The sequence below is a fragment of the Pseudoliparis swirei genome, chromosome 1 (assembly GCF_029220125.1).
Source record: "Pseudoliparis swirei isolate HS2019 ecotype Mariana Trench chromosome 1, NWPU_hadal_v1, whole genome shotgun sequence".
Classification (NCBI taxonomy): domain Eukaryota; kingdom Metazoa; phylum Chordata; class Actinopteri; order Perciformes; family Liparidae; genus Pseudoliparis; species Pseudoliparis swirei.
The window spans coordinates 12,859,448-12,884,988 of record NC_079388.1 but is presented as its reverse complement, the minus strand read 5'-3'; the positions used below and the strand labels follow the sequence as shown (position 1 = coordinate 12,884,988).

Here is a 25,541-nt window from a genome sequence, read left to right as displayed (position 1 = left end):
TTGGTCAAGGCAAGCCAAATAAAAAGATTGAAGTGCTTTTAAATGTCTCTACAGGGGTTGCAAGCAAACATGCAGAATGCAGCCGATACATACAAAAACACAAATAAGTATGTATCTATTCATATATATATATATATATATAAATAAATCTGTGCTGTAAAAACTATAGAATAGGAGTGTTGCTACCTCACATAACAGCCATGATGTGAATATCCAAGCCTGTTGCCCAGGTATGTTTTTGTGTTTGCCGTTTTCTCAGCTCATGTGTGTAGAATGTATGTACTTTTTTTGCATTACATCCAAGTCATTGACTCTGCTACATATCCATACTTTATATTGTATACTAGTTCACGACTTATAGTAGGAATAACAACAATAACAATTACTCTGGTTTTAAAAAATAAAGTGTTTTTTTTCTTCTTAGTTTGGCATAGATAGTTTAGAAACTGGCATCAGGATGAGTCGTGCCACCATCTAGTACATTAGAATGCAGATTTTCCGTGTCATTGTAGGAAATGCTGAAATGGGACTTTGAAAAATGCTACATGTTCTGGCAAATTATGTCGACTTCAAGTTGAGTTTGCTTAGGTTTTCACAACTAAAGTACTGACTAAAGTGTAAGAATATGGATGTAGTGAAACATATGGCAGCGTGCCAGTGTGTGTACTCATGTGCGTGAGATCATGTATTTGCACTTTTATGTCAAATGTGTCCTCCTCAAAAGATGCACACGGGTATATAGTATGTGTGTATGTGTATGCCTACCTGTCTCGCACTTACAGTCGTTGTGTATATACAGTACGTGTGTCCGTGTCTGCTCGACTCCGCCTGTGCCCGTGCACGTGGGCGTCTACTCGGTGTCTAGGTGCATGAGGGGCTGGTGGTGCTCTCCAGGGAGGACTGGGAGAGGCGTCTGGTCAGGGGTCCGATGTTGTGATCTGCCAGAGAGGAGGTAGGGAACAGCTTGTACCAGCCGCTGACTGTGGCAGACAGGTCCAAGTCCTCCAGAAGGATCTGGGCCATTCCCATGAAGCACTTGTGGTCCATACGCCCGTAATCCCCCCACACTATTACCTAGAGGAGAGATGAGAATACATCATGCATGCAACAATAAGATATGGGTACATTTTGCACATTTTAAAAGGCCCCAAATACTTATTTTCTCTCAATCAGCTTCATATGAGTACATTTTACATATACTTCCATGCATCAATCAGGATTCAGTATAAATCATAATTTGATGTCAAACACAACAATGCAGTCTTTTTAAGTGGTAAATTCCGAACAAATATTACTGTAAGAGGAGGAATCCTGTCCACTGGTCGAGTCTACTGGTCCTACCTGTAGGACTTTGCCCTGAGGACTCTCATCGAACAACAGAGCCTGCTGGTAGGTTGGGTCCAGATTCCTTTTCACTACTTTGGTTTTCTTCTTGGCCAAGCACATGCCATTCTCGAGCACATACACCTTCACGTAGGTCGCTGCAGACAAAGGACAACAGAGTGAAAATCCTACAAAGAAGCCAAGTGAATAGAGTTTAATGCCGAAGGTGAAGTCAGTTCAGAGTACCTGGTATGTTCTTGGAGCCCGGTTTTGGGGTCAACCTTCTGGCCTGGTTGACCTCCACCTCCAGCTGCCCTCCTCTATCTACCATGCCTACATGAACATCCCCTGTAGAGACACAACATACCATGTCTAATAAGCCAATAGAAATATATATATATCAACTCCAAAAACTCAACAAGTGGTGGTGCTTAGTTAACGAATGCTTTTGCTATAAGCCTTGATGTTGCAATGGTCATTATCTGACTGTAGAGGGGGACACAGAGCTGTACGTATGTCTTCACAACCAGGTATGTTGGAGCTCAGTGTTCTCTCCTGTTGTTGTTCACAAGCGTTGACCTTTGCATGAAAGATTTATACCTCATGCAAGAATAACTTCATGGTGCTGAGTGAATACACTCGTTTTGTGCAGCATTTTTAGACGCTGCTGTTTAAGGCTGTAGATAATTATTTCTGTCATCCTCAGAAATCAGAATCAGAAACAGGTTTATTGCCAAAGAATGTTTTCACAAACAAACGAGGAACTTTTTTTGGCGGAAGGTGCAAGATTCGCGCACCAAGACACCGAGGCGCTGTAAGTGTTTGTCACTGGAAGTGAGAGGTTTAAAAATGCACTTAAGGCCACCGCAAATAAGAGTGCAAAGACGTTCATAGATCAGCAGGAAGGAGCTAACTATAATTGACAATAATGAGATGCATTGAATAGGAAAAGGCGATGTTGTTAGTCCACTTCTCTATCGGCTTACCCATGGGGGGTGTAGCTAGTGTTTGCCGGCCGACAATCTGAGCGGGGCCCAGTCCATCCAGAAAGTCACTGAACTGGCTCTCGGGCCCCAGGCGTGTGATCGGGAAGACAAACCTGAGCGGGGAGAAGCAGAATAATGGATACCGTCGACTCGTGGATGAGTGGAAGAACTGCTGGTTCGGTACTTACGTTCCATCAGAGCTATTTGAGTTGGTGCTGCCGTCAGTTGAGTCCTTGCTCCCCTGCCGTGTCACTCGGTTCCTCATCTCCACGGCGATGCCGGTCTCCGTGCTCCGTCGGATGGTGCTGCGAAGCTTCTTGGTCCCACCGTCTGAAAAACACAGAGGTCACAGCTCACCTTATTTCGGCATAATAATCAGAGGATGGTATAGAGCTGTCTGATAAGCAAGTCAGGTATTACACAGGACCAGTGTCTGCGTGATAAGCAATTTATGGGGACATGCTGCTTGTACATTAAGGCGCAATATCTGAATCTCCGCATATCTTTTCCTGCAGATATTAAAACTTTCGTATGTGTTTTCATAGGCGGGATTTAGAAGTTCTTATTCTGTTCCCCGAATGCTGTCCTCGTCATTGAGTTTATGAAGACACACAACAGACCAAAGATGGACATTTCTGTCAAACAGTTGTAAGTCGTCGGAGATGGGCTGCACAAGTAATATCCACAAAGTTTGCTTTTTTTTAAACGCGCTAGAAATAGACAATTTCAGTTTAGCCCTGAGAACTACCGTCTCTCCAGCATTTATTTTGAAGCAAGCTCACTCAGGCAAGAAGGCAATCTCACATAATTTCCACTGGGACGTCCCCACACTCTTGGAAAATCTCTCCACTTCACAAGTATTACTACGGCCCATTTCAAACAGGTGAAGCCCATTTACCAGTGGCTGCTGCGAGTGGGGCGCAAAAGGCCTTTAGGGGGAGTCCCGAACGCAGTAGAAACACACAAATTGGCAGCTTGTGGAATTTTTCTGAGTGTGTGTGTGTGGGGGAGGGGGGTAGAGAGGAAGTTAGAGGGCTGAGCTGAGAGGGGGGACGGAGGGAAGGGGAAGGTGTTCAGGCTTCACAGCTCTGCTGACGCTGGGAGAACGGGAGCGAGCTGGAGAGCTGCTCGCCCCACAAGAAGCTCTCAGGGCATCATCCCCTGCATCTCTGTGACGGGACATGCCGAGTTCAAAGGAGCAAGGCACAGTCAAAGTGCTCTGGGCTCAGGATGTGACATGGAAGGTCGCGCACTCATGCACCTTTGGCAGACAACAATTCATGCGTCTCTTCCATCACTCCCACGTGTGTGTCGCCTTCCTTCTTACAAAAGTAAGCCAGAGTTCTCTAAGCTTACATCTCACCGATGCACCTCACACACACAAACACACGCCGATGCATGCAGGCCGGTTTACAAGAGGCGAAAAAAATAAACTTTTTCATTCTCCCCGAGGTCTACAACTGTAAACAATGAAGCAATGTAAAAAGTTCACATTCCCAAAGCCCTTGAACACAATGATCTACAGAGACACATGCAGACATTGACACACAAACGTCATCCTGACAGTCGATATCCAGAGTGTCGGTTCATTCACACCCCTGTGCACAGAGTCTGCACGTGAGCAGTCGGGAGAGAGAGGCTGCGAGTCCTTGTGTTAGCACAGTTTGGCTTCATAAAGACCTCCAAAAAGACTTATGTCCAGGTCTTTCCTTTGACAGGAGCTTTCAAAGCTGGCACATTTCTCTTATAATCCTGCTGTAGGGGTTTGAATTCTTTTAAAAAATGACTTAATCCTTTCACGGACGTCTCTAACTTTTTTTCCTTTAACTTGTTAATTTAGAAGTAAATACAAACCAATTGGGTGAGTTTCTGTTTTAGTGCTGCGTCCTTGCAGCTCCTTGTGGCTGCATTTGCGGTCGTAAACCTCTCCTCTGTAAGAGCGCAATCACCAATGGAGACTTTTAACAAGCGGTTGCTTATTGTTGTCAGTTAAGTGCACACCCAGTTACAGCTGTCCCACTTCATTATCCTGAGCAAGTCCAAGCTCATTAAACATCCTTGCCGTGCCCGTATCTCATCGCCATGACAACCGCAGACACCCCGCATCATCACCATCACTATAGCAACTAGAATGGGCACTCGGTAGAGCGCATACCTTCGCATATCACAAGACTGGGCATTGAATTATGAACATTTTGGCATTAGTTGCATGCCAATTGGATAAAAATTGATCGTGCTATGGTAAAAAGAAGATTTTGACCTTTTCATGACCTTGACCTTTGACCCGATTGATCCCAAAGTCTAATCAAATGGTCCCTGGATAATAACCAATCATCCCACCAAATTTCATGCGATTCAAGAAGATGTTGACCTTTTTCATGACCTTGACCTTTGACCCGATCAATCCCAAAATCTAATCAAATGGTCCCTGGATAATAACCAATCATCCCACCAAATTTCATGCGATTCGGTTTACAACTTTTTTTGTTACGCGAATAACACGCATACAAATAAATCAATAAATACACGGCGATCAAAACATAACCTTCCGCAATTTCAATGCGAAGGTAATAAACAGATAGCAAACAAAGCCGCTTAATGTGACTTCGGGGGTGCTGAAAAAAAGATGAGATTTAAGAGTAGAGAGGGCTTTGAGAGAGAATGGATAAAGAGTGAGAGACGAGAGAGGACAAGCAGAAGCAATTGTTGAGGAGAAAAGGGTGAAGAGGAAGATGAGAATGATGGGGTCCCATAGGTGTTGGAGATGAGGAGAGGCATGCTGCCTTCTGTTGCCTTCTATTTATAATCATGCAGTCGAGAGTGTGTGTCTGTGTGTGAGAGAGAGAGAGAGAGAGAAGAGGTGTGTGTGTGCATGCGTGTGTATGTTTGTAGCATCACACCCAGACAAACCCCATGCCCTCCTGCTGCCATGACAACCCCCGCCCTCAGATCTGGACCCAGACAATGCCACCTGAGACAACTGGTGCCATGGCGACAGCCTTATCCCACCAATCACTTTTGTACATTTTGTATTTTCTTCATACAGTCAACATTTCACCAAAGCTCCTGCACTTTGTTCTGATCAATGGACCAACTGGTGTCAACTGGACTCTACCTGGCTCGCAATTAAAGCAAACGGGCCAGCAGGTCATAAATACAGCTTTTAAAACTGTTATTGAAACATAAATAACTTACAAGCGTGGATAATAAAAGCATAACGGTGGTCCAATGTGTCCATAACGAGTGTGGATCTGTAAACAGAACCTTGATGGCGAGCTCCTACAGACAAGTTGGACATCCCCACTAAAATCTCATCTTTGAACTATCGAGCACTTCCTTCATTTAACTTCATCTTCACACAAACTCATTTGTCCCCCCCCCCCCTCCCCCTGCCGCCCCCCATCCCAACCCCAAACACACACACAGTGTGAAGCAGTGATCTCTTCCTTCCCGTTTAATCCCCTCCTCCTTGTCTGCGCTCTCCCTCCAATCGTTTCCATGGCAATGCGTCTGCATTGCACCAAGAGGCTGGCGTGTTCGCTCACAAGCCTTTCCCCTCTCTGTGTCTTGCCTCGCTCGTCTCGTCCTCTCCATGAGTCTCACTCCTTAATTCGCCAATACTTCTTTTTCTTTCTCTGTCTTTCAGTCAGATCTACCAACGCTCTTCTTTTTTTTTTAGCTCTTTGTTTCCAGCTCTTTGTTTAACTGCGGTCTTTTTTCTTTTCCTTGCCGCCCCTATCCCTCTACGTATACTCACTGATATGAACTGATTCCTATAATATGCTTTATCTGCAAGTCCTTCTCGCTTATTTCCGCCATTATTCAAAGTTCTCTGGCCACCATCCATCTTCAACACACTAACATCCATCTCTTTTCCCAGTCCATCCCAACTAAATTATTTAGCGTATTTTCTCCTCTCCCTGCTGAACCAACTTTGTTTATACAGTGTTAACATCAAAAACACGCACATCCTGGAAGGAGTAATTAGAAGAAGTCTGACGTATACGCCGTTTGAGCAGAAAAACAACAACATGACATAAGCTGTTGTGCTTCAGCGTGCTTGAGGAGAGGGGGTACATGCCTATTTAAAGGGTCTCCCGTTGGCTTCGCTATGAGTCATACAATATCCCAGAAGACACACTCATCGATCTCACGGAAATGTGACGCCCAGCGGAGCAGTCACACGCTCACAACTTCCTTTGACCATGCAAGAGCCACGGTATTCATTGAAACTTGTATCCAGGCCACATACTTGATCATCATAATGAGGCAAGATCAAGTGACGGGGAAGATTACGATAAGAGACGGAAGAGATGGGGTCATGGGGATGGTACAAATTATTAGCTTCAGTGGAGTGAATTAATATCAGAGAGTTGGTATTAATGAAAAACGCCAACAACGCAGAAAAGAGACGGCGTGCACAAGATATACAGCTTCTCTCACTGTGTGTGTGTGTGTGTCTGTGTGCTCAATAGATCATTAAAGCTGCTCTGACATTTAGAGAGAACACTGATGAAGCTTTTCTCATTATATGCTGTTATATAGAATGCTGTTTTTAGACTCCCTGGCTGCATCGACATGCCTATTGGATGCACCGGTGACAGCAACGATCCACCATGCATAGCAACAGTAACTAAGCACGAGAGTTGGAGATGAAAGATCTGTTGTGGTGTCTTCCCCGCTGGACACCTACTAAATTTGGACAGAGGGGAGATTGAAGGAAGAAGAAGAAGTAGGAAGAAGAGATTATGTACATGAATCAGTGATTCAAAGCCATATTCATGTATTCTACAGTTACATAACATCATAGCCAGTGATTCAGTAAGTCACAGTATATATGTGTGCGTAGTATAAAGCTAGATACTAAACTATGATTATCTTTTAAAGCTTCATGGAAATTAAAACATATGTAAAGCATTGACATAGACTAAATATAAGTGTGAGGTAGCCAATTGGTTTGAGAATGATGGCGTTGAAAACTCCATGTGTGAAAGTGTTAAAGTTGTAAGAGCAAATAGGGACAACCTGTTAATCATAAGGAAGCCACACTCTCAAGCATACCCTACTTTATTGTCTATTTCACTCGAAATGGGACCATCATTTACAAAATATACATCATGTTGTATTGAAGAAAGCCTGAAACTATAGCGATTAAAAACATAAACGTGTGTTTATCATTTTTTACTGAGGCAATACATCGTGCAAGAGTTTGGCTTTTTTTATCGTAGACTTTCATACAATCAGACATATTTTTTGTTTATTTTGGTAGAAGGATCAGATCAGTCCACGTTACCGAAGTGATAGTAACTATATTAAGCAAATCAATCAATTAGACGTAGCAGAATAGTTCTACTCTCCAGGACATCTGTCAAAACGTGACAGTGTAAACAATCAGAAGCATTAATTTGTCTGTGCTTTGCTCAAGGGCACAGAACAGTGAGAGCAGATTCATTCATAGGACCATTAATACGAATCAGTGCCTTGAGTTTAGCTATTCGAAGGTTTCTTTTTACACTTAAAGGCTCTGAACGGATTTTCTCAATCAGTTATTTCTTATGGGTAGTGTAATCTTGCATTGACACACTGTTTTCTGCTGCTTTTAGAACTCTTTTTGTTTTACATGAAATATTTGTATATTTCAGTTTTTTACAATGTGTTATGGGCGGGGCCAAATTGGTTAAAAAAAATTACACGAGTGCTCCAATCACAATCTATCATTTTAATCAGATTATAATGGCAAATTATAAATCTAATTGACAAAATCCCACCCATACAGCCCTGACGGAGTAGCTTAACCGAGTATTAAAGACAGAACTCACTTTCTTTTCAGACGAGAAGATCAAAACCACTCTCATACTGTGTGTGAAGCTGGAGCCAGCATGTGGTTAGCTTAGCGAAGCATACAGACTGGAAACGAGGGGGAACAGCCAGCCTGAGCCTGTCCAAAGGTAATAAAATCAAACGACCAGGCTGCTTCACTATTATTCAACCACTTATGAGTCACTGCCAGCATTCAACTTTTCTATGAGTTATTCTTTGTGTGTGCGCGCTGGCAGTGTGTGAGAGTGACATGAACAGCTCAGGCAGGGACAGGTCAATGCAAGGCAATTAGCCTTTCTCAGCACCGCAAAGGAAATGATTTCTTGAAATCTAAAACATTCATGTATGGCAGGATGTCTGTCAGTGAGTTAATATTCCACACGGGCTCCTGTCTAATGACAATTAATTACAATGAGGAGAAGAGTAATCAAATTCAGATGTAATTTCCTCTTGATTACTCAACTTAGAGGCTGATGGACAAATGACGCAAGATGGTCGAACGATTTAAACAAGACAAGCAGATGAGAAGAAACAGATGACTTTAAATTACTTGAAATTAACATTTTAATATTTCACAAAACCTTCTGTTGCCTTTTCAGTACTAAATATCACTTTCCACAACAATTCCCAGTTTGACACAGAGACAACATAATAATAGCTGGTAAACTGCAGACAAATAAAATCTTACCGTGTTAAAAAAACTAAATGCTGCCAGAGGGATGATATATATCCTTTTCTTTCCGATCTAATTGAACTACTTTTCAGTTAAAAAGCAGAATAATTCAGACAATTCCCCTTTGCATCAAGAACATTAAACTTAGGGCAAGAAAATACCTCAGGCAGATCAACTTGCATTCAGAAAAAAGGAAATGTTTTCACAACTGTAAGCTGTCTGAATTTAGAGCAAATACTATTTTAAAAAACTAAACAAAATATCAATCAATGTTTCCTTTAGTGCAACAGCAGCAACCCTGGTCTGTGATACCGATTTAGAATTAAACCTGTATGTTCTCATTGCAAGTGTGTGTGTGTGTGTGTGTGTGTGTGTGTGTGTGTGTGTGTGTGTGTGTGTGTGTGTATGAGTGTGTGTGTTGCTCCTATGCACCAAAAGCTGCTCTCCAGTCCACCTTTTCTTGAACAGCACCATATATTAAGGCAACTGGCAGCAGTGTGTAGCCTACAGTGTGTTTGCAGCACTCTTACATCAGGAGGAGTAGTAATGATACCCTGATTATAGGGCTTTTACACAGAGTCTTTCATAAATACACACAACATGGTGACTCACCTCACACACTTTTGAGCTCAGTGACACACATTACCACGTAGTGCCTTAAAGCGCTGCACGGGAGCCAGTGAGTGCTTTTTCACATTTTCGACCAGCTAAATCTGAGAGCTCTCACTCTACTGGTGTAGTTTGCCAGATCAGCTAAAAGCCCCAAACATATCTGAGAAATAACACCCAAATTGGTTCTGTTGGTTGTGTAAAAAAACTAACATGATATAAAATTCAAAGAAGAAATAGCAACTCCGTGAGCTTCAACAAAGCACAAGCTTCAAGTTGTTGCCGTTAAAGGAATCGTTTGGAAAATTGCATAGGCTATAACCTATGCTTTCTTGCGGGGAGTAACTTGAGGCAACAGACAGAGCTGGTTTAGCTTAGCTTAACACAAATAACCGGAAGCAGCTAGCCTGTGCAAAGGTTTAAAAAGATCTGCAAGCGAGCATCTCTAAAGATCACGATGTTTTACTATATAACATGTTGCATATTGTTGTTTATTCGGTAGAACAAAAACAAAAAAAGAGTTGTGGAGTATGTGAGATATGTGGTTCTGGATCTTTGGTGACGCAGGTGGGGAACTGTGGCTTGAAAGCTAACCGCTAACACGCTAGCCAGCCGGGACACGTCAGGACTTGTTCATCATTTCCTTCATTCAGAGTGTAAATGAAGAGCAGGAAAAAGCTCCCTTTCTCATAGCTCTCTGCATCCTCTGTCGGTCTAGAAACTGCAGTTTCTACAACTTCTACCCAGGCTAGCCGTTTCCCAGTTTCCAGTCTTTATGCTAAGCTAAGCTCAGATAACTGGTGATCGTGGGAGCTTCATATTAGCATATAGACATTAAATTGGTGTCAATCCTCTCATGTGACTCAGCAAGAAAGTATATAGGCATATTTCTAATAAATGTCAAACTTTGCCTCATATTCAAGGTTCAGTGCCTTTTAACTTCACAGTGTGTTGAAAGGCCGTGTTCTGCAAGTCGACACACACACACACACACACACTTGTGTATGCCCACAATAGCAGGTAGAACGCCAGATTCACAGTTGAACGGTTCACCAATCTGTCTGGCTAAGAATAGAACACGGAGCATGGAAGAGACAGTGGGCGAGATTAGGAAAACATGATAGACGCTTTGAGTGAAAGTGAGAGCAGCAAAAGATGGAGATGAAGGGAGGAGCGATAGCGGAGAGACAATTAAGATGTCAGTGAGGAGACACAAAGAGTGGGACGGGGGAGTACGGCAGAAACTGAGAATGGAGAAAAAAAACTGATTGCAGGTCAGCTTCGCTGGCGTTTGGTAGCCCGTAAAAGCACCGGTGGGGACGAGAAAGCTTTTAGAGACGCGAGTAAGGTTTCAGTTTGCTTGCGTCAGGAGAGCCAGTGAATCAATACGCTTCTAAAGAAAATAGAGGTGGTGGAGCCTGAAGTGGGGTGAGGGAAACTACAAGGTCGTAGAAGGCTCACCTGAAATAGCAGCTCAAAAGACTCAAGGAGGAATTTGTTCCATTCGTCATAGTGAGTATGAATAGCCATCATGTGTATTCATCCTGTAAAATACCTGCAAGCACAGTTACCATAGGTCAGATGAGTCAACAACTTTCATTGTTGCTATTCTAGCAATCCGTTGCGTTGTGCCCACTGTTGCTCATTTTAGTTCAAACGCCTTTCCTGAGCTGTCATGACATGTGAGAAATTCTCTTTTGGGATGAATATTTTCCTCGAAGGGTCTGATCCCTGTAAGCTCTCCAAAATGTCTCTGCCAAAATTCCTAAAGTGTGTTGCTGTGACTCAGAAACAGAGCTAGAAATAGGGCATGCGTGAGTCACCCTGAAAGCACAGTGAATACTAAAATGCCAGATCTATTCTCTGGTCGAGGAGCGGAGAGACGCCGACTGTTTTTAACCAATGTCTGTGACCTTTAATTGTGTTATTGTTGGCTTTCTTTCTCCTGCCGAAACCTCCCTCGTTCCTTTCATGTGCCGAAATATCACAAAGCCATTCAGGCTTCACCAATAGGAGTATTAATATATGTCAATATTCCGGTCCAATATACAAAACAAAATGTAACACAATTCATGGCTCAGCACTGTGGTTTGTGACACTGAATAAAAGCACTTTTTACAGTGGGAAAAATAAGATGCTTTTTTTTAATTGACAATAAGGTGATTTTGTATTGAAACGCAAAATAAAACTCGAGTCAGAAGCAGACATTGTGTATGTATTTTTCTAACATTATAACAACGGTGAAAGCCTCTTCACACATCCTTACTTCCAGGTTGGAACTACAGTTCCAGTCAGCCAACTCAAATATTTGTGTGACAACCGTTCACCCAGAAATGTGTCTGCTACTGGTCTCAGAACAAAGTTGGAATCGATTCAATAAGCAAACCAACAAGTATTCTCTTCCTGTGTCACAATTTTCCTTCTGTGTCTCTTTCTTTTCCGTGTCTCTGGTTTATGTCCAACTATATCTACATCCCCACAGAAATAAACACAAAGATTTCAATTAAGAATATTTAAAAGGAATTGAAGAATGAGCTTGAGGAAATGAAGAGGATGGGTGTAGATTGGGTTTAGAGAGCTAAATGGAGCAGAAAGGATTGATGTGATGGAGTGTGAATGTGCACCAGTAAAACAGACACACACATAAACTGGGGGGCGGGTAGAGTTGAAGCCTTTCACTGGGACTCTCACCAAAAACACTCACAAACAGACACACATCCACGCCTGGCTTCCTTCAATCCAACTCTCCTGGTGCACTGCTTCTCATCGTCAGAGGCGCTTGTTTCTCGACAAGCCGCGTCCCTCAGTGCAGACTGACATTGTGCTGAGAGACGCTCTGCTGGCCCTGTTTTCAGTCGGGGATAAACCTGCTCAGGAGATAAAGCCGTGTTCACCGGAGAAGTGACTCACCCGTTACACCTGGGAAACTGTGTTTGTGTGCGTGTGTTTTCTCCTCACCCATACAAATAATAGCAGGTAATAAATAGAACACAGGTCAAAATGCCAACCTCAACACTCGTCTGTTACAAAACCCAGAATAATGACGCAAAGGCACTGTAGCTATGAATGGAATGACGGGAGGAGAATACGATATGAAAGAAAAACAAGCATAATCTTAGTAGGAATGCATGAAAATAGCTTCCATCAAAGGATCTAAATGTGGAAGCACTTCTACAATCAACTCAATGAACAGTTTCTGCATTCACATGAATCTGTAGGCAACAGGACAAGATTTTGGGCATTGGAAGCATTCTGGTTTTCCTTCCTAGTCCGAGTGGTATTGACCAATCACGTTGGAGAAGTCTGAAGTTGCTTCTCAGACTGTAAACAATGAGAAGCACATGGAAAAGGAAGTCTTGGCCCGGACATCGACTCGCTACAACTGAACCACAAAAATATTGTCCAGTGTCCCCAGAGGCGTATGGCATCGCCACAACACCCAGCCTTAATGCTGAGATGCCAAATGGATTCCTATATTTGAAAATAATCTGATTAATGACTCCCTAAAGTTGCACATTTATGTTTGGAAACCCCAGTGGGTACAATCCTAGAGCATCTGTTAACACCGAGAACTGTCAGAGGTCCCAGCTGCTGTCTAAAAGGTTGACATGGCTGCAGTCTGAAATAAATGTTCTTGTCCTCCTTGTCCTTGCGTTTACATCGGAGTTTGTGTTCCTACGGTATACGCAGAATGCGGTGACTCAGTTCAGACATTTGCGCAACAAATTTTGTGTACAGTGGGGTATGGAACAAAAATGAAAGGAGCTTATTGAAGCTTTATGCCGGAATTGAGTAAGTGATAAAAGGTTTGAATACATTCCATCATTGTTCCAAATATTGTGAATGGATTGTTTCTGAGGACAGATTACAGCTGCATTTAGAAATAGAAAACAGGAATTCTCTTTTTCAAATAAACGTCCTTGTTCGTCCTTGATAGTAAGAGTTTACTATCTTTCTAGACAGATGTTAAAGATAGTTGTATATGGACTCAATCCAATCCACAAAATTGATCATGGCTAGAACATCCCCTGCAGGAACTCTGACACAATAACAACGTCATAACCACATTACCTCCTAATAGCGCTTGAATGGTGAGACTCTGACATATTAACCCACTGTGTACGTTCACTTTGCCTTTTGTCTTCATGTCCCTTTCAGCCTCCACAGTGTTCACTTAAATTCTCTATTCAGTCATTCACTATAACTCTAAATATTTAGACAAGAATAAAATGTTTTTTAATGGTTAAAGTAGACTCTTGCTAGCCATAAAAGGTGTGCAACACATTGAGAATAAGTATTGGCATACCAGAATAAAGGCAATAGATTTTGAGGTGATGCTTCAGTCTCTCTGTTTCCTCAAGGTTCACTTTGTAATCACCATAACATACAACAGACAGTTATTCAATAAGATCAATTAATCAACGCCAACAAAACATGTGGTTAGTTTGTCTCTTGTTTCGCGGAAAGATTGCCATTTATTTTTCCAATTTCTCCCCCCTTGATACAAATTACTGATTACTTCCCTCACACATCTCTTCTCTGGGGACCAATTCAAACAGTGGCTTATTGGCTATGAGGTGGCCAACCGAGCAAAGCAAGGGATCGGCACCTGGGCCGAACCACCCCGCGAACCAATCGATGCAAGTGTCACTCGGAACGGGGAGCAGTGCCAGCTGACCAGAGGGGGCCGTTAACTCCAGGAACAAGTACCTCGAGGACCCCAATCAAACTCGACCAGACGAGGAGGAATGTTTGCCTGTCACCCTGTTCCTCTGCCTGCGTGACCTTTTGTCTGTCTGTGTGGGTCACTCAACTCCTTATATTCAGCCATTTTCTTTGTCTAGCTGGTTATTAATTATGAAGTAGGGAAAGCTACAGACTGGTCGCCCATTTTGTCCTCTCTGGGTCATTTGAGAAAAAGCTTTGCTCGTCTCCAGGAGCCAATTTCCATGATCAGCCTAGTCATTTTCTTCCTAGTGAAAGGATCTTGCTGTTGGATGGATGCTATGTACAATAATCTACATAGAATATCTGTATTTTCATTTAACCAACACCTAAATCTATTGAAACTTCCCTTTTTTTAGACTACCCGAGTCAATTTAAAATAGGGTTGAATCATTTCCACTTTGCTCCCAATACAAATACCTAAACTCAGGCCCTACCAATAATAAGCCCAGATCCCATACTAGCGCTCTCTTTTTCCCAAATGTCCCAAGAAAATGATCATGCAGGATCTCAAGATGCTATAGCGACAACAAGTTGTGATATAGATGGAAAAGGAAGGAGCGATTTTGTTCCAGGCATGATGTGTTCTTCTGGCGGCTGAGAACATCTCAATTTAGACACACCACTCGTCTCCTCTTCTCTATATATCCTCAGCCCCTCCTAGCCTCCTCATCCACACTTTTCCGTCCATTGTGCTCTCGCCATCAGCTCGAACACAGAGACATGAATACGCCTGTGGTGAAAATATCGACAGCTCTCCCTGCATCAGACAAGTGTCAGCTGTGTGTGTGTCTCTGTGTCTATGTGTGTGTGTGTACTGGAGCAACAGCCATCTCACACAGATGGGAGACAAAGTAATGATGCAGGTAATGATACTAGATTTAGGTGTGTGTGAGTGTGAGTGTGTGTGTGTGTGTGTGTGTGTGTCGCTGAGTCCACCTTCCATTAGCCATGCGGTGACCATATTAGAGCGTGCATGAGAAGAATATAGGTGTAGAGAAAGCGACCTGCCTGGTTTTGTTTTATTCATTCTCAAAATTCATCGAAGAAGAGGAAGTCATGTGAGAAGTTCAGATCATTAAAAAATGGAAAAAGTGTACCTTCCTAATCGGACATTAGCATGAAGTAGCAAAAATCTTGAAAGTTGATACAAGATTTTGTTTTGTCACAAGATTTATTTTTTTAATTCCTCAATGAGTCATGTTCTACACTCAATCAGAATGTAACCAATCCTAGTCTATCTTTTGCAAAATATATTTGTTAATTTTTTTTTTTAGAAGAAAGACAGGTAATTTAAGGTCACCATTCAGTTTGGGATTTAGATTTCATTTTCTTTAATAAATTATTTTATAAATCAAGATTGAAAGACATGAACTTTGATGTGTCACCACTGACATTGTTGTTGTTGTTGTTTGAGATGTAGTGCTACATTCGATTATTTTTATTATTGATTAATCTGCTGGGAAATTTTTTCAATTGCACAATGTTAGAACAGATTTTTTTTTAATGTGCTGCTTTGTCTGATATTCACTTTAAATTTCACAGAAGACCAAGAGAAGATTCAAACCCTACCCAGCCTGCTACACAGAGCAGCAAGCAACAAGCCTCAGATGACTCATCAATAAGACTGTACGTCTAATTCTGAGAGAACATTCAGACTGTACAACCACGAGCGAGCGAACAGAAAGACACACGCAGGCTGCATTCTGAGGCGGTGACCATTCAAAGTACTGGAAGGAGAAGCACAGATGCTAGGAGATGAACAACGCCCTTGGTATTGAAGAATGAGGAACCAATCTAAATGCATTGAAATGAGTAGCACCCCCTGCCCCCCCCCCCTGCCTATATTTACCAAGCTTCGGTGTGCAAATGTTTTTTTCTCTTTCCCACCAGAAGTGATTGGATTTGAGTAGCTGCTGAGGCACAAAGCAAGATACACTTTTGTTGCAGCTGTACAGTTCCTGTAATTATGGCCCACAGGACACGCACTAGAACATAGCGCCGCTATCATTGAGATGCATCCGCCAGACACACCAGCTGCTAATGAGTTAAACACACAAAAGTGCTGCAGGCTTTTAAAAAAGGCTAATCACATCGATAATACCGCGACAGGTAAAGCCAGTGAGAGTTTGTTGAATTAAATGCTACCGGTGTTATAACTGAGGCAGGGCACCATCAAATACCCTTTGGAGTGGATTATGCTGATATCGTTGTGCATACACTGAAACAAACACTGTTAGAAACAGTGTTGGCAGAGTTTAACAATTCCAGTGCACTGGAAAACATTTAATCATTTTGAAAGCATGAGGGGTATTTTGAAAAGTTGAAGCGAAGCCAGGATGGTGATTAAATGTCTTACCAATTAAGAATTCCATCTTCCTTTGGAAATAAATATGATTTTCAGCTTCAAATCTCGACCCAAACTTAAACTAAAGATTGTTGTCCCCATACTTCAGCCAATAGACAAAACTGAAGCTGCGGAGGGCAGAAGACGAAGGGAGACAAAAACAGGGGAGGCAGAAAAAAAGAAGAATGGAAGACGAGGGATGATGAGAAAAGTGGGACGGGGATGAAGTGGAGTAAAAAGTCAAACTGACCTAAAGCTAAAATGGTGGCAGTAAAATGACAAGAGAGAAACTACCTTAGGATGTAGAGTATTCGATGGGGGCTCAAAAGTCACAAAGTAAAAAAAGGACAATGTACATCCAACAGAATAATTAAGAACGGTGAACTGACCTTGCTGGTTGAGCTGCTGTGTGCTCTTGCTCCACTGCGACAAACCCACAATGGCCACCATCTTGGCGCCCAGACTGGAGCGCCGCTTCTTGTTGCCGGCCAATGAAGTGGAGTCTGGGCCCCCGCCGCCGGGACTCTTCTCCGCGCTGTACATGGTCCCCGAGATGCTGGAGGAGCGCACCACGTTACGAGCCGCCGCGCTCAGCCCGCTCAGGCCGCCCAGGCCGCTCATCCCGCCCGGGCTGGGCACCTCCACTGAGCCGCTGAGCATCATGGTCTCGCTGGACTGGAGGGCCGGAAAGATGGAGCGGGGCTGAGGAGCGGAGTCGAGAGGAGAGGTTGAAAGACAGCTCAAATAAAAGATCTTAATGCGTCTGGAATACGGAATATAGCTCGTCTTACGAGGCAGAAGTTCCCCGTGGCCAAAGGACATTGTGCTTAAATTTCGACCACAGAGGCTTTCGATTAAATTCCCTGCTTATTGCAGAGGCAGCAGAAATGACTTCCCACTCCGTCAAACACAAATAAAGCTGAAAAAAAGATCTCCAATAGTTTTTCACACTGAGAAAACAAAGGGCACAAAGGCGGCAGACGAGGACAGTGCACACGGCAGCAGACGGTCCGAGGGAGTTGAGACGCATCTCCACAGCTCCACCCAAATGTCAGGGCCGGCCTGCTTTGAGGGGGGACCCCGTCAGCTGGTATTTGTCTTGCGTATTTATTTATTTTTTTATCTGGTTTTGTGCCTGAACTTAAACGGTGACACATGATGAAGTATACAGCTCAAGTCGATGGTTGGCAGAACCCTTCGAGGACACACCTTTCACTATACTTTGATACACTTTTGTAATATCTGGTTCTTTTTCACTGGAGACAATTTGACGACGTCGTAGTGGGAAAAGGCATAGGTTTTTACGAATAACTTAATAATGGCTCCATTATATCCAAGTGTCCCAGTAAGCCATGGCAGTGGGACAGTGGGCCAGCATGCAGCCATCATTCATTGTATTATTTGCACCTGTGCTTCTCCTAATGTGACATGTCAAAATGTCTGACAAAAAAAAAAAGGGCAATTATCTGTATCACACCACATCCTTCTCCTCTCCTTCACTCGTTTCCTTCTCTCCTTCTCGCACCACGACTTCAGAGTTCATTATGCCGAGGCTAAACCGACAGCCCAAGGCCACATTAAATATGTAGATGCACTGTGGCCAAGCTTGTGCTTTAAAACATATTTTATTTTTATATTTCTCATTCCATATAACTTCTTTCCAGCTGCTTTATCATTACAGCCTCAGTTCCATCTCTGTGTTCTACACAGTGAGTCCAGCATTGCAGTATTTCCGTTTCAGAGCTTACGAGTGACTCACAAACATGGTTTGATGCTCAGCTGGAATGCTTCATTAACCGCGTTGCATGCATGCTCATGTAAGAGTGTGCAACCATGCTGGCAGCTTTGGAAACGCTTTACACTGCAATGCTTGAGAAAAATACTAATATCAGCATGCTAAGATGTGTGGCGGATGTTCATCAGATATAATATTTATCATTATTGATCATCTTAGTTTGGTGTGCATGCTAACATTTGCTAATTAACACAATATATCACAGTTAAGGCTGACAGGAATGTCAGCAAATGTTTTGCAGCTATTTTGTGTAAAGAAAGTTACAGGATCAACCAAATCATACAAAATGTTGTTGTGTAAACAGAATCTGTGGATGCTGATGACTTTTAAGATGCTACAGGATGTATTGCTGACACCTGGCTCAGTTGGTGTTTTGTGCATCTCCCACTGCACTGAAAAAAAAACAAGAGCGGCCAAGCAAACCTCGGGGAGTTTAGCAATCTGAGCCAATCAGATTTTAACATAAAACCAAGATCAGTCCAAATTGAGAGGGATCATTTGCCCCCTCAATATTAAACGGATTTGATTACTCCGGTCTGACAGGCAGCTCATTCTTCAGAAAGCTCTCCGATGGCACACAGCCCAACTATTGCGTGGCGTGTTACTCATCAGCTACGTACAAGAACAGAAGACATTAGTGCCAAGCTTTCCATAAAGCAAAAGACGCAGCGCATTACCACTGTACTATATTCCACACATGAGGGCACACAATTGAAGCGCACTGGTACGTATGAAGTTGTAGTCGATGAAAAGTGAAATATTGATGTCAAATATAAGGTTTTGTTCAGCTCCAAGCCAAACGTGAGCGGCCTTGTTAACCAAAGAACGCATAGGCTCCCCATCTCTTCTTTTCCTGGTTGAATTTTCCTTTTGTTTTCATAATCATAAATTAATATTACATTGACTCAAAGAGCAGACTTTCCCAAGTGTTTGCCTCTCTCCTCAGCGGGGCGTCGATGTTACATCTCTATCGGAAACTCAAAGTGAATCTTCGTTTCGCTCTGCTATTCAGATAGCTTTATTTAAAGATGTGTACGACTTTCCTTGAGTGGTTTATCTTATCAAGGTGTTACCTCAACAATATACATAGTATAAATAATTGTATTCAACCTAATTTAGTCTTTAAGGAGAGACATATTCGCCAATCTGCCATCTCTGGAGTCGTGCTTCTGACATGACTAAAAGACATCAGTTTTACATAATCCACCACTCAGTGCAGGAAACGTTCTACTAAAACACTCACTGCCCTGAAAAAGTCATAAATAATACATATACAGTACAGGGACTTTGCCCGTAATGCGACTTTCAGATGGAAGATGTAAACGCCCTGTGCCTCAGATGTCTCTGTGAATCATCATCGGTGCCCTGCTTTGTCGCACCACACGGCCACGATGCCGTCGGACCCAGAAGTGTTGCTGACCACCACCGTTTGTTGGGAGTTATTGAGCCACACCACAATAACCCAAATGGGTGCTATTGAGGAACATTAAACTGATGTAGCAAAGGGCCCATTTTGGCATTTTGTAATGAAACTCATAATAAGCCAAGTGGAATAATGCATGCTTTGGACAGAGCTACCCCAGTGACATTTGTTATGAGTGGAAAGGGCTATTGAGGGGAGAAGAAAGCGGGGAGGCAGGGGCTTGGAATCTAAAATGCAGGTGAGCCTTTATGCCCTACCAGTTTATTATTCTCTCTCTCTCTCTTTTTGCCTTCCCTCTCTTCCCCATTCGCCCTCTTTTCTATTCCAGCCCATGCACACTTCTCTCCAGCTCTCTGGGCGGGCCTCTGTGCTTTGAACACACAGCGAACAGAACCGGAGAAAATGGGGATAGGGAAGAGATCTAGAAGGAGAGAAGATAGACAAATAGATTCATTCTGCTTCCAGAGAGCTATCAAGTCGGCGAAGACCAAGAAAGGAAAGTTGAAGGACAGGGAGAGAGATGTGGGAGGAGAAGATGCTTCATTATGAATTGACAAAAAGACGGGAGAACATGCAGGAAGCTTGAGCCTGATCTGTGAGAATTAATGAGAGAGAGAGCAAGAGAAGGAGAGGCAGAAGACTATGACACTGATAGAACAACAACTGAGACATGCATCCATTCCTCCTCTCCTCTTCATGATCCTCAGGCTGTGTGTGTGTGTGTGTGTGTGTGTGTGTCTGATAGCCCTCTCTGACCAGAAGGGGTCTCATGAGGTAAGAAAACAGAAAGCTGTCGTTGCAGCTCGACACACACAGACAGAGTAAAGGGGACCAGGCTGGGGGGATGGCTGAGTGCCAAATGGACCACACACAGAAACCCAGCGCAGTGCAAACACACAGCTGCTGTGCTGAATGTACGCGCCAGAGAGAGCTGGTATGCTGAAAACGACAGGGGCCGCGACACCGAAGACTTGGCTGATGAACTTGAATTAACGCCACAGTCTTCTGTAAAACACTCTGCTCTGACACAGATTCAATTTCTTCTTCTTCATCATCATCACATGGACCAAGAGAAAGAGTGCATCAGAAGAAAACTGACCCGATACAGTCACACCGCCATAACATTTTCACAAATGTTACCATGTCACGCTCTCAGAGCAATTTTATGGCTGATGATCACAGAGACACAAATCAGAATCAAATGCCAACAGCTGTGAAATTACCAGAGAAGGGAGTTTATAAGGGGCTTTCACTTTGCCCCTCCTATTGGCTCAATCACATGTTTTATCCAATGAAGTCTTTAATGAGGTGAGTCATTGAGTCACTCCTGCTTCATCACCTTGTGACAGCAGACATAAATGCGATCCGTCACACCACGTGTTCACACATATTCTGTGGATCATGTTGCATCAGCTACATTAGGTGAGCAAAGATTGACATTTTATTCATCACAGCTACAACTCAAGGGTCGCATCACCCTGTCTGAGGTCGTGTAAAATGTAATGTTGTATTGAAATGCTTAGTTACATCTGTGACCAATGATAGAAGAAAACACTAACAGATGGATAAGCCATGACGTCTTCTTATCAGATAGAAATCCATTTGTCATTAAACGGAACTCATCCCAGTACTAATTTAATGCAACCTTAAAATAGTTACTTCATCCGTGTTCTTATAGTGTTGGAATATAAATAAAAGAGGGAAAAACCAAGGGATCGTCTCAGAGAACAAAACTACTAAACTGTCGCCTTGTTCAATTTAAAACATGCTGAATTAAACTCGATCTCCCACTAACAATGTCTCATATCACTTTGTGTTATTCTGATTTATATGGAGATTATATTCTGATCATAATAATATAGAATATAAGAATAGTTTTTGAAACACTTTATTTACATAATCTGCGTTTCTCGGACAAGATTGTTTGTTCTCGCGAACGATAGAATGACACGTCGCTTTAAATGTTACCGCCGCAAAGAATTGTGGGGCAGCATTATCTCCTTTCCTTTCATAAAGGAAGATACAGTGTTTCCTATGCTAAAGGAGCTAAATAAGGAAGCAATTTAGCCAGCCGATGCCTCTATGGGTGTTAAACCCCTATTAGACCTAATTGTTTACTAAATTGCTGCATTCCATGACCTCAGCTACTAACTTGGTGAGTATAGTGTAAAACTGATAAGATGAGTAAATTAAATCAGTATCTTAATAAATTTGAACAAAATATTGAATTGCGACAGCGCCGTGGTGTGATGCTCCGTTACACATAAACGACAGCTAGACTGAGCTCACTCACGCTTGAGAGGTAGGTGGTTACCCATTTATAACAATAACAATTACATGAAAATACTTGTGGAAGTAAGGCACATCGATAACCATCAGATCACTACCCTGTGGAGTATCATTTCCAAATGTCCAATCACTCAACCAAAATCCACACTAATCCCGCCGCAGCCGAGCTGGCAATACAATGTTTTGGTTTTAGCGTTGAATCAAAAACCTCATCCAGGATTTGAGCCAGCAGCCTTTTTGAGAAGTGAGACCTCTCTCCTCTCATCACGTATCACCCCTCAGCAGTCTTACCAGCTCAAAGGGTTTCTCTCTACACACCTCCACGGGGAATACGGTGTGAAAATGAGACGCACTATATCACTGTGGTAGCTCTTCTGTCTCCCTAAAGGTTAGAATAAACAAATGTATACTATATATAAAATACAATCCATTTCCTAACCGTTTCCCTCGCTGCACTCCAAAGGCCGCCCAGCACTAAACAATTCGCTTTGTGCCCTCTTCTCCTTTTCATCACCATCAAAAGAAGGATGGAGAAGTTACCCTGTCAGCAGGGTGGGGTGTGGGGGGGAGGGGGGGATGGATGGAGAGCTAGCAGAAAATAGAAAAAGAAAAAAGCCGAAGTGGCTGGACTGGCAGGAAAGTGGGTTAAGAAGGACATGATGGATGAGACTGGGAGAATTCCTGACTCATGGCCTGCTCTCTCTGGTGACTAATGTGGTCAGTGACATCTCCCTCCCAACCCCCCCCCCCCCCATCTCTTCGCCCCACCTGGGATGCTGGTATCTGGTAGCCCCGGGGCACAGTAGCACCCTGACTCTCACCTCACTAACCATGACTGGATCACCGGGTCCCAGCTTAGACGTCATGGGTTGTGTGGTGCTGAGGAGGGAGCTAAGACGGGGAGGACAGGGCCCACCGAAGCTCACCTCCCTGTCTGATAAACCTCAAGAAGGGATGTGTGCGTTGGAACGTAACCGGATCCTGAGGGCGGACGAGATAAGAGCTGTATATCTCTCTCTCCTCCCGCTTATGTTTTTAAGACTCCTATTATAGGCTTTCAATGTTTTACTCTCCCATCTTTCTTTTATGTATGTGACCTCATTTTTGGGGTTAGCTTTCATGTTTCAGTGTGTGGGTGATCTTTCAGACTTATAGTGGTCCATTGGAACACAGGGATGTTAGTTACTGCGTGTTATTTCCCACAAGGCTGTAATTGTTGTCCACCATTGTATTCATTTTGTGATTATATACATTGTAAATTGTCATATGCAATTATGTTATGTAATATGCAAATTATTCGAGGATGTCTTTTGCTTTAAATTCTTATTTTCATGCGGCCAATTGTGAAGAAAATAAACTACACACATTAACAATTACCTTTATGATAAAACCGTATCTCTATCTATCCAAACTAGAAATATAACGTGAAAAATGCCATTGCTGCAAAGTCCAGTATAGCTTGGTAAAAGAACAATGGCATTCAACTGGATGATCTCCGGACTTTTTGTAATTCAAAATCAAAAAAATTAAAAAAGGTAAAAACCAAACCCACATCCTCATCCATGTTGGTTAAACTCTTGTGGATGTGATTCAATCTGAGAGCACAAAGTAATCCCAAACAAGACGATAGAATCTCGTTAGCAGTTTAAAGTGGGAAAAGAGGCGCAATAGTGACCACACATTCATTATCAACCTATCGCAGCTACTCTATTTGATGTTGCATACCAGTTGGCCAGTGAATTGTGCAGGTGGTTCTCTACAAGTGTCCACAGCCAATCACAACAACACACTCGCACACATAATGGTGGCTCCACACACACACACACACACACACACACACAAGCCTGCTTATTATGACGAGTGTCCGCTCTGCCCCTTGGTTGTTTTCATTATATTTTCTTTTCTTTTTTTAAGCCCAGGACCAGCAGCTGCCAGCTACAGATCTGAAGTGTGGCCAGATGTGTGTGTGTGTGTGTGCATGTGAGCAGAGACTCTTTGATGGCAGATGATACAGTGCAGAACAGTCAGCCTGGCCTTTTGAGTAGTAGTCATCTGGAACTATCATAGTCGTAGACACACGGGCACATAAATGTGTCACCATGGTTTATATTTCAAACGGACAGGGTTTTGCTTGCCCTCTGAACTCATGTGCAATATACATCTAAAATCCACTTGGCAGCCACCCACACCGATGCAAATGTGGGACTAAACTGAGACACATGGGATACACAGCTGTTTATAAATGTCTAAAACAGGATGACAGATTTTTTGAATGCAGATTTTGTGGTGAGTGACATCTGTATTTAAATCTGTTGAGTGATGTGTAGATGGAGGGAGAGAAACATGGCTTTCCACAGGACAGGGTTAAGTCTATTTCTAGCTGTTCCTGTCTCAATGGATTATTCAGAGGATAAAGTGTGAGTCAGGCTAGGATTTTCAATTTAACGTAATTATTATTTTTTCATAGAATTTCTTAAAACTGGGCAAGCAGGGAGCTCCTTCATTGAAAGGAACTGTACTCACATTTCACTGTGAGCTTAACGGCAATCATCGCACATGTCAGAGACACATGAAACAGCTTTCAGGCTGTGAGATTTTCTTAGCAGGATTCAGAGAAAGACACAGGAGGCGCATCACGTGTTTCTGCCCTGATCCACAGGTGGGGAACACAGTGTGAGCCCAGATCTGCATGTTTGTGTTTGTGTCGGCGTGTGCGGGCCAGCTGATCCAATCTCACACCTCAGCATGCACTTGGCCTCATCTAAATTCTGGCAGAAGGCAGGCATCATAAAACATGCGTATTCTCTCCTCCACACTCCCTTCCCCCTCCCTTAACTGTCACCCTCGCTCACACTTACCAACGCAATCAAAAAGGGGGAAGCATGTGGATTAATCCTAAAGCACCTTGATGCATATGACCTCACGCAACCGTAATCTAGATTGAAGAGTGAAGTTGACCATGACGTGCTGAACTTTGTCCCTAAGTGGCAACATCTATAATTATTTTTTTTAAATCAAATCCCAGTGGAGCATATACAAATGTCCAAACATATCAAAACTATATACATTTAAAAGGAAAGAAGAAGACAAATACAGTATCCAGGTCAGATTAAAATCCCCACGCCAACAGGCTTAATGTGCATTATCTTTTTCTATAGCATACGGCTGTAGCAGAGCCTTTAAACATGTAATGAGATTGACTGAAGTAGGAGAAGGCATGGCACTGTGACCTGCAAGACCATCTTTGTGTTGCTGGACTTCTAATGACATAATATGAGAGTAATAGAGTTCACTAATGTGTTGCTGGTTGATTTTACAACAGCACTATGAAACATCAATAAACCCACATTCACATTACTGTGCACACTTTGAGCTTCTCGCTGATCATCGGCTATTAATTGGTGCTATGAATATTAAGAATATCAGTCCATTGGCGCTGGCGCTGCCCTGTGCGGAAATTGCGCACCGAGAGGACTGCAATTAAAAAGGGAATCGGATCACTTACCGCTGACAGCAAGGAGCGGGGCGAAGGCAAGGTGTGGGGTCGGAAG

At 42.9% G+C, this 25,541-nt stretch overlaps 1 protein-coding gene across 1 annotated transcript; it reads right to left on the bottom strand.

Moving 5' to 3' along the window:
* rims3 (regulating synaptic membrane exocytosis 3) lies at positions 1 to 25,541 on the bottom strand. Its single transcript, XM_056417250.1, has 7 exons — positions 25,496 to 25,541; positions 16,873 to 17,185; positions 2,498 to 2,639; positions 2,310 to 2,422; positions 1,570 to 1,671; positions 1,342 to 1,481; positions 1 to 1,074 (listed from the first exon to the last, which is right to left on the bottom strand). The coding sequence occupies exons 2-7, from the start codon at positions 17,144 to 17,146 to the stop codon at positions 862 to 864; spliced, it is 984 nt and encodes a 327-aa protein (XP_056273225.1). The 5' UTR covers positions 17,147 to 17,185; positions 25,496 to 25,541; the 3' UTR covers positions 1 to 861.

Coding starts and splice junctions, on each gene's coding strand:
- rims3 (XM_056417250.1), bottom strand. CDS start 17,146: ATGATGCTCAGCGGCTCAGTGGAGGTGCCCAGCCCGGGCGGGATGAGC. Junction 2,640..16,872: donor ACAGCAGCTCAACCAGCAAG/GTCAGTTCACCG, acceptor TGTGTTTTTCAG/ACGGTGGGACCAAGAAGCTT. Junction 1,075..1,341: donor CTCAGGGCAAAGTCCTACAG/GTAGGACCAGTA, acceptor TCTCTCCTCTAG/GTAATAGTGTGGGGGGATTA.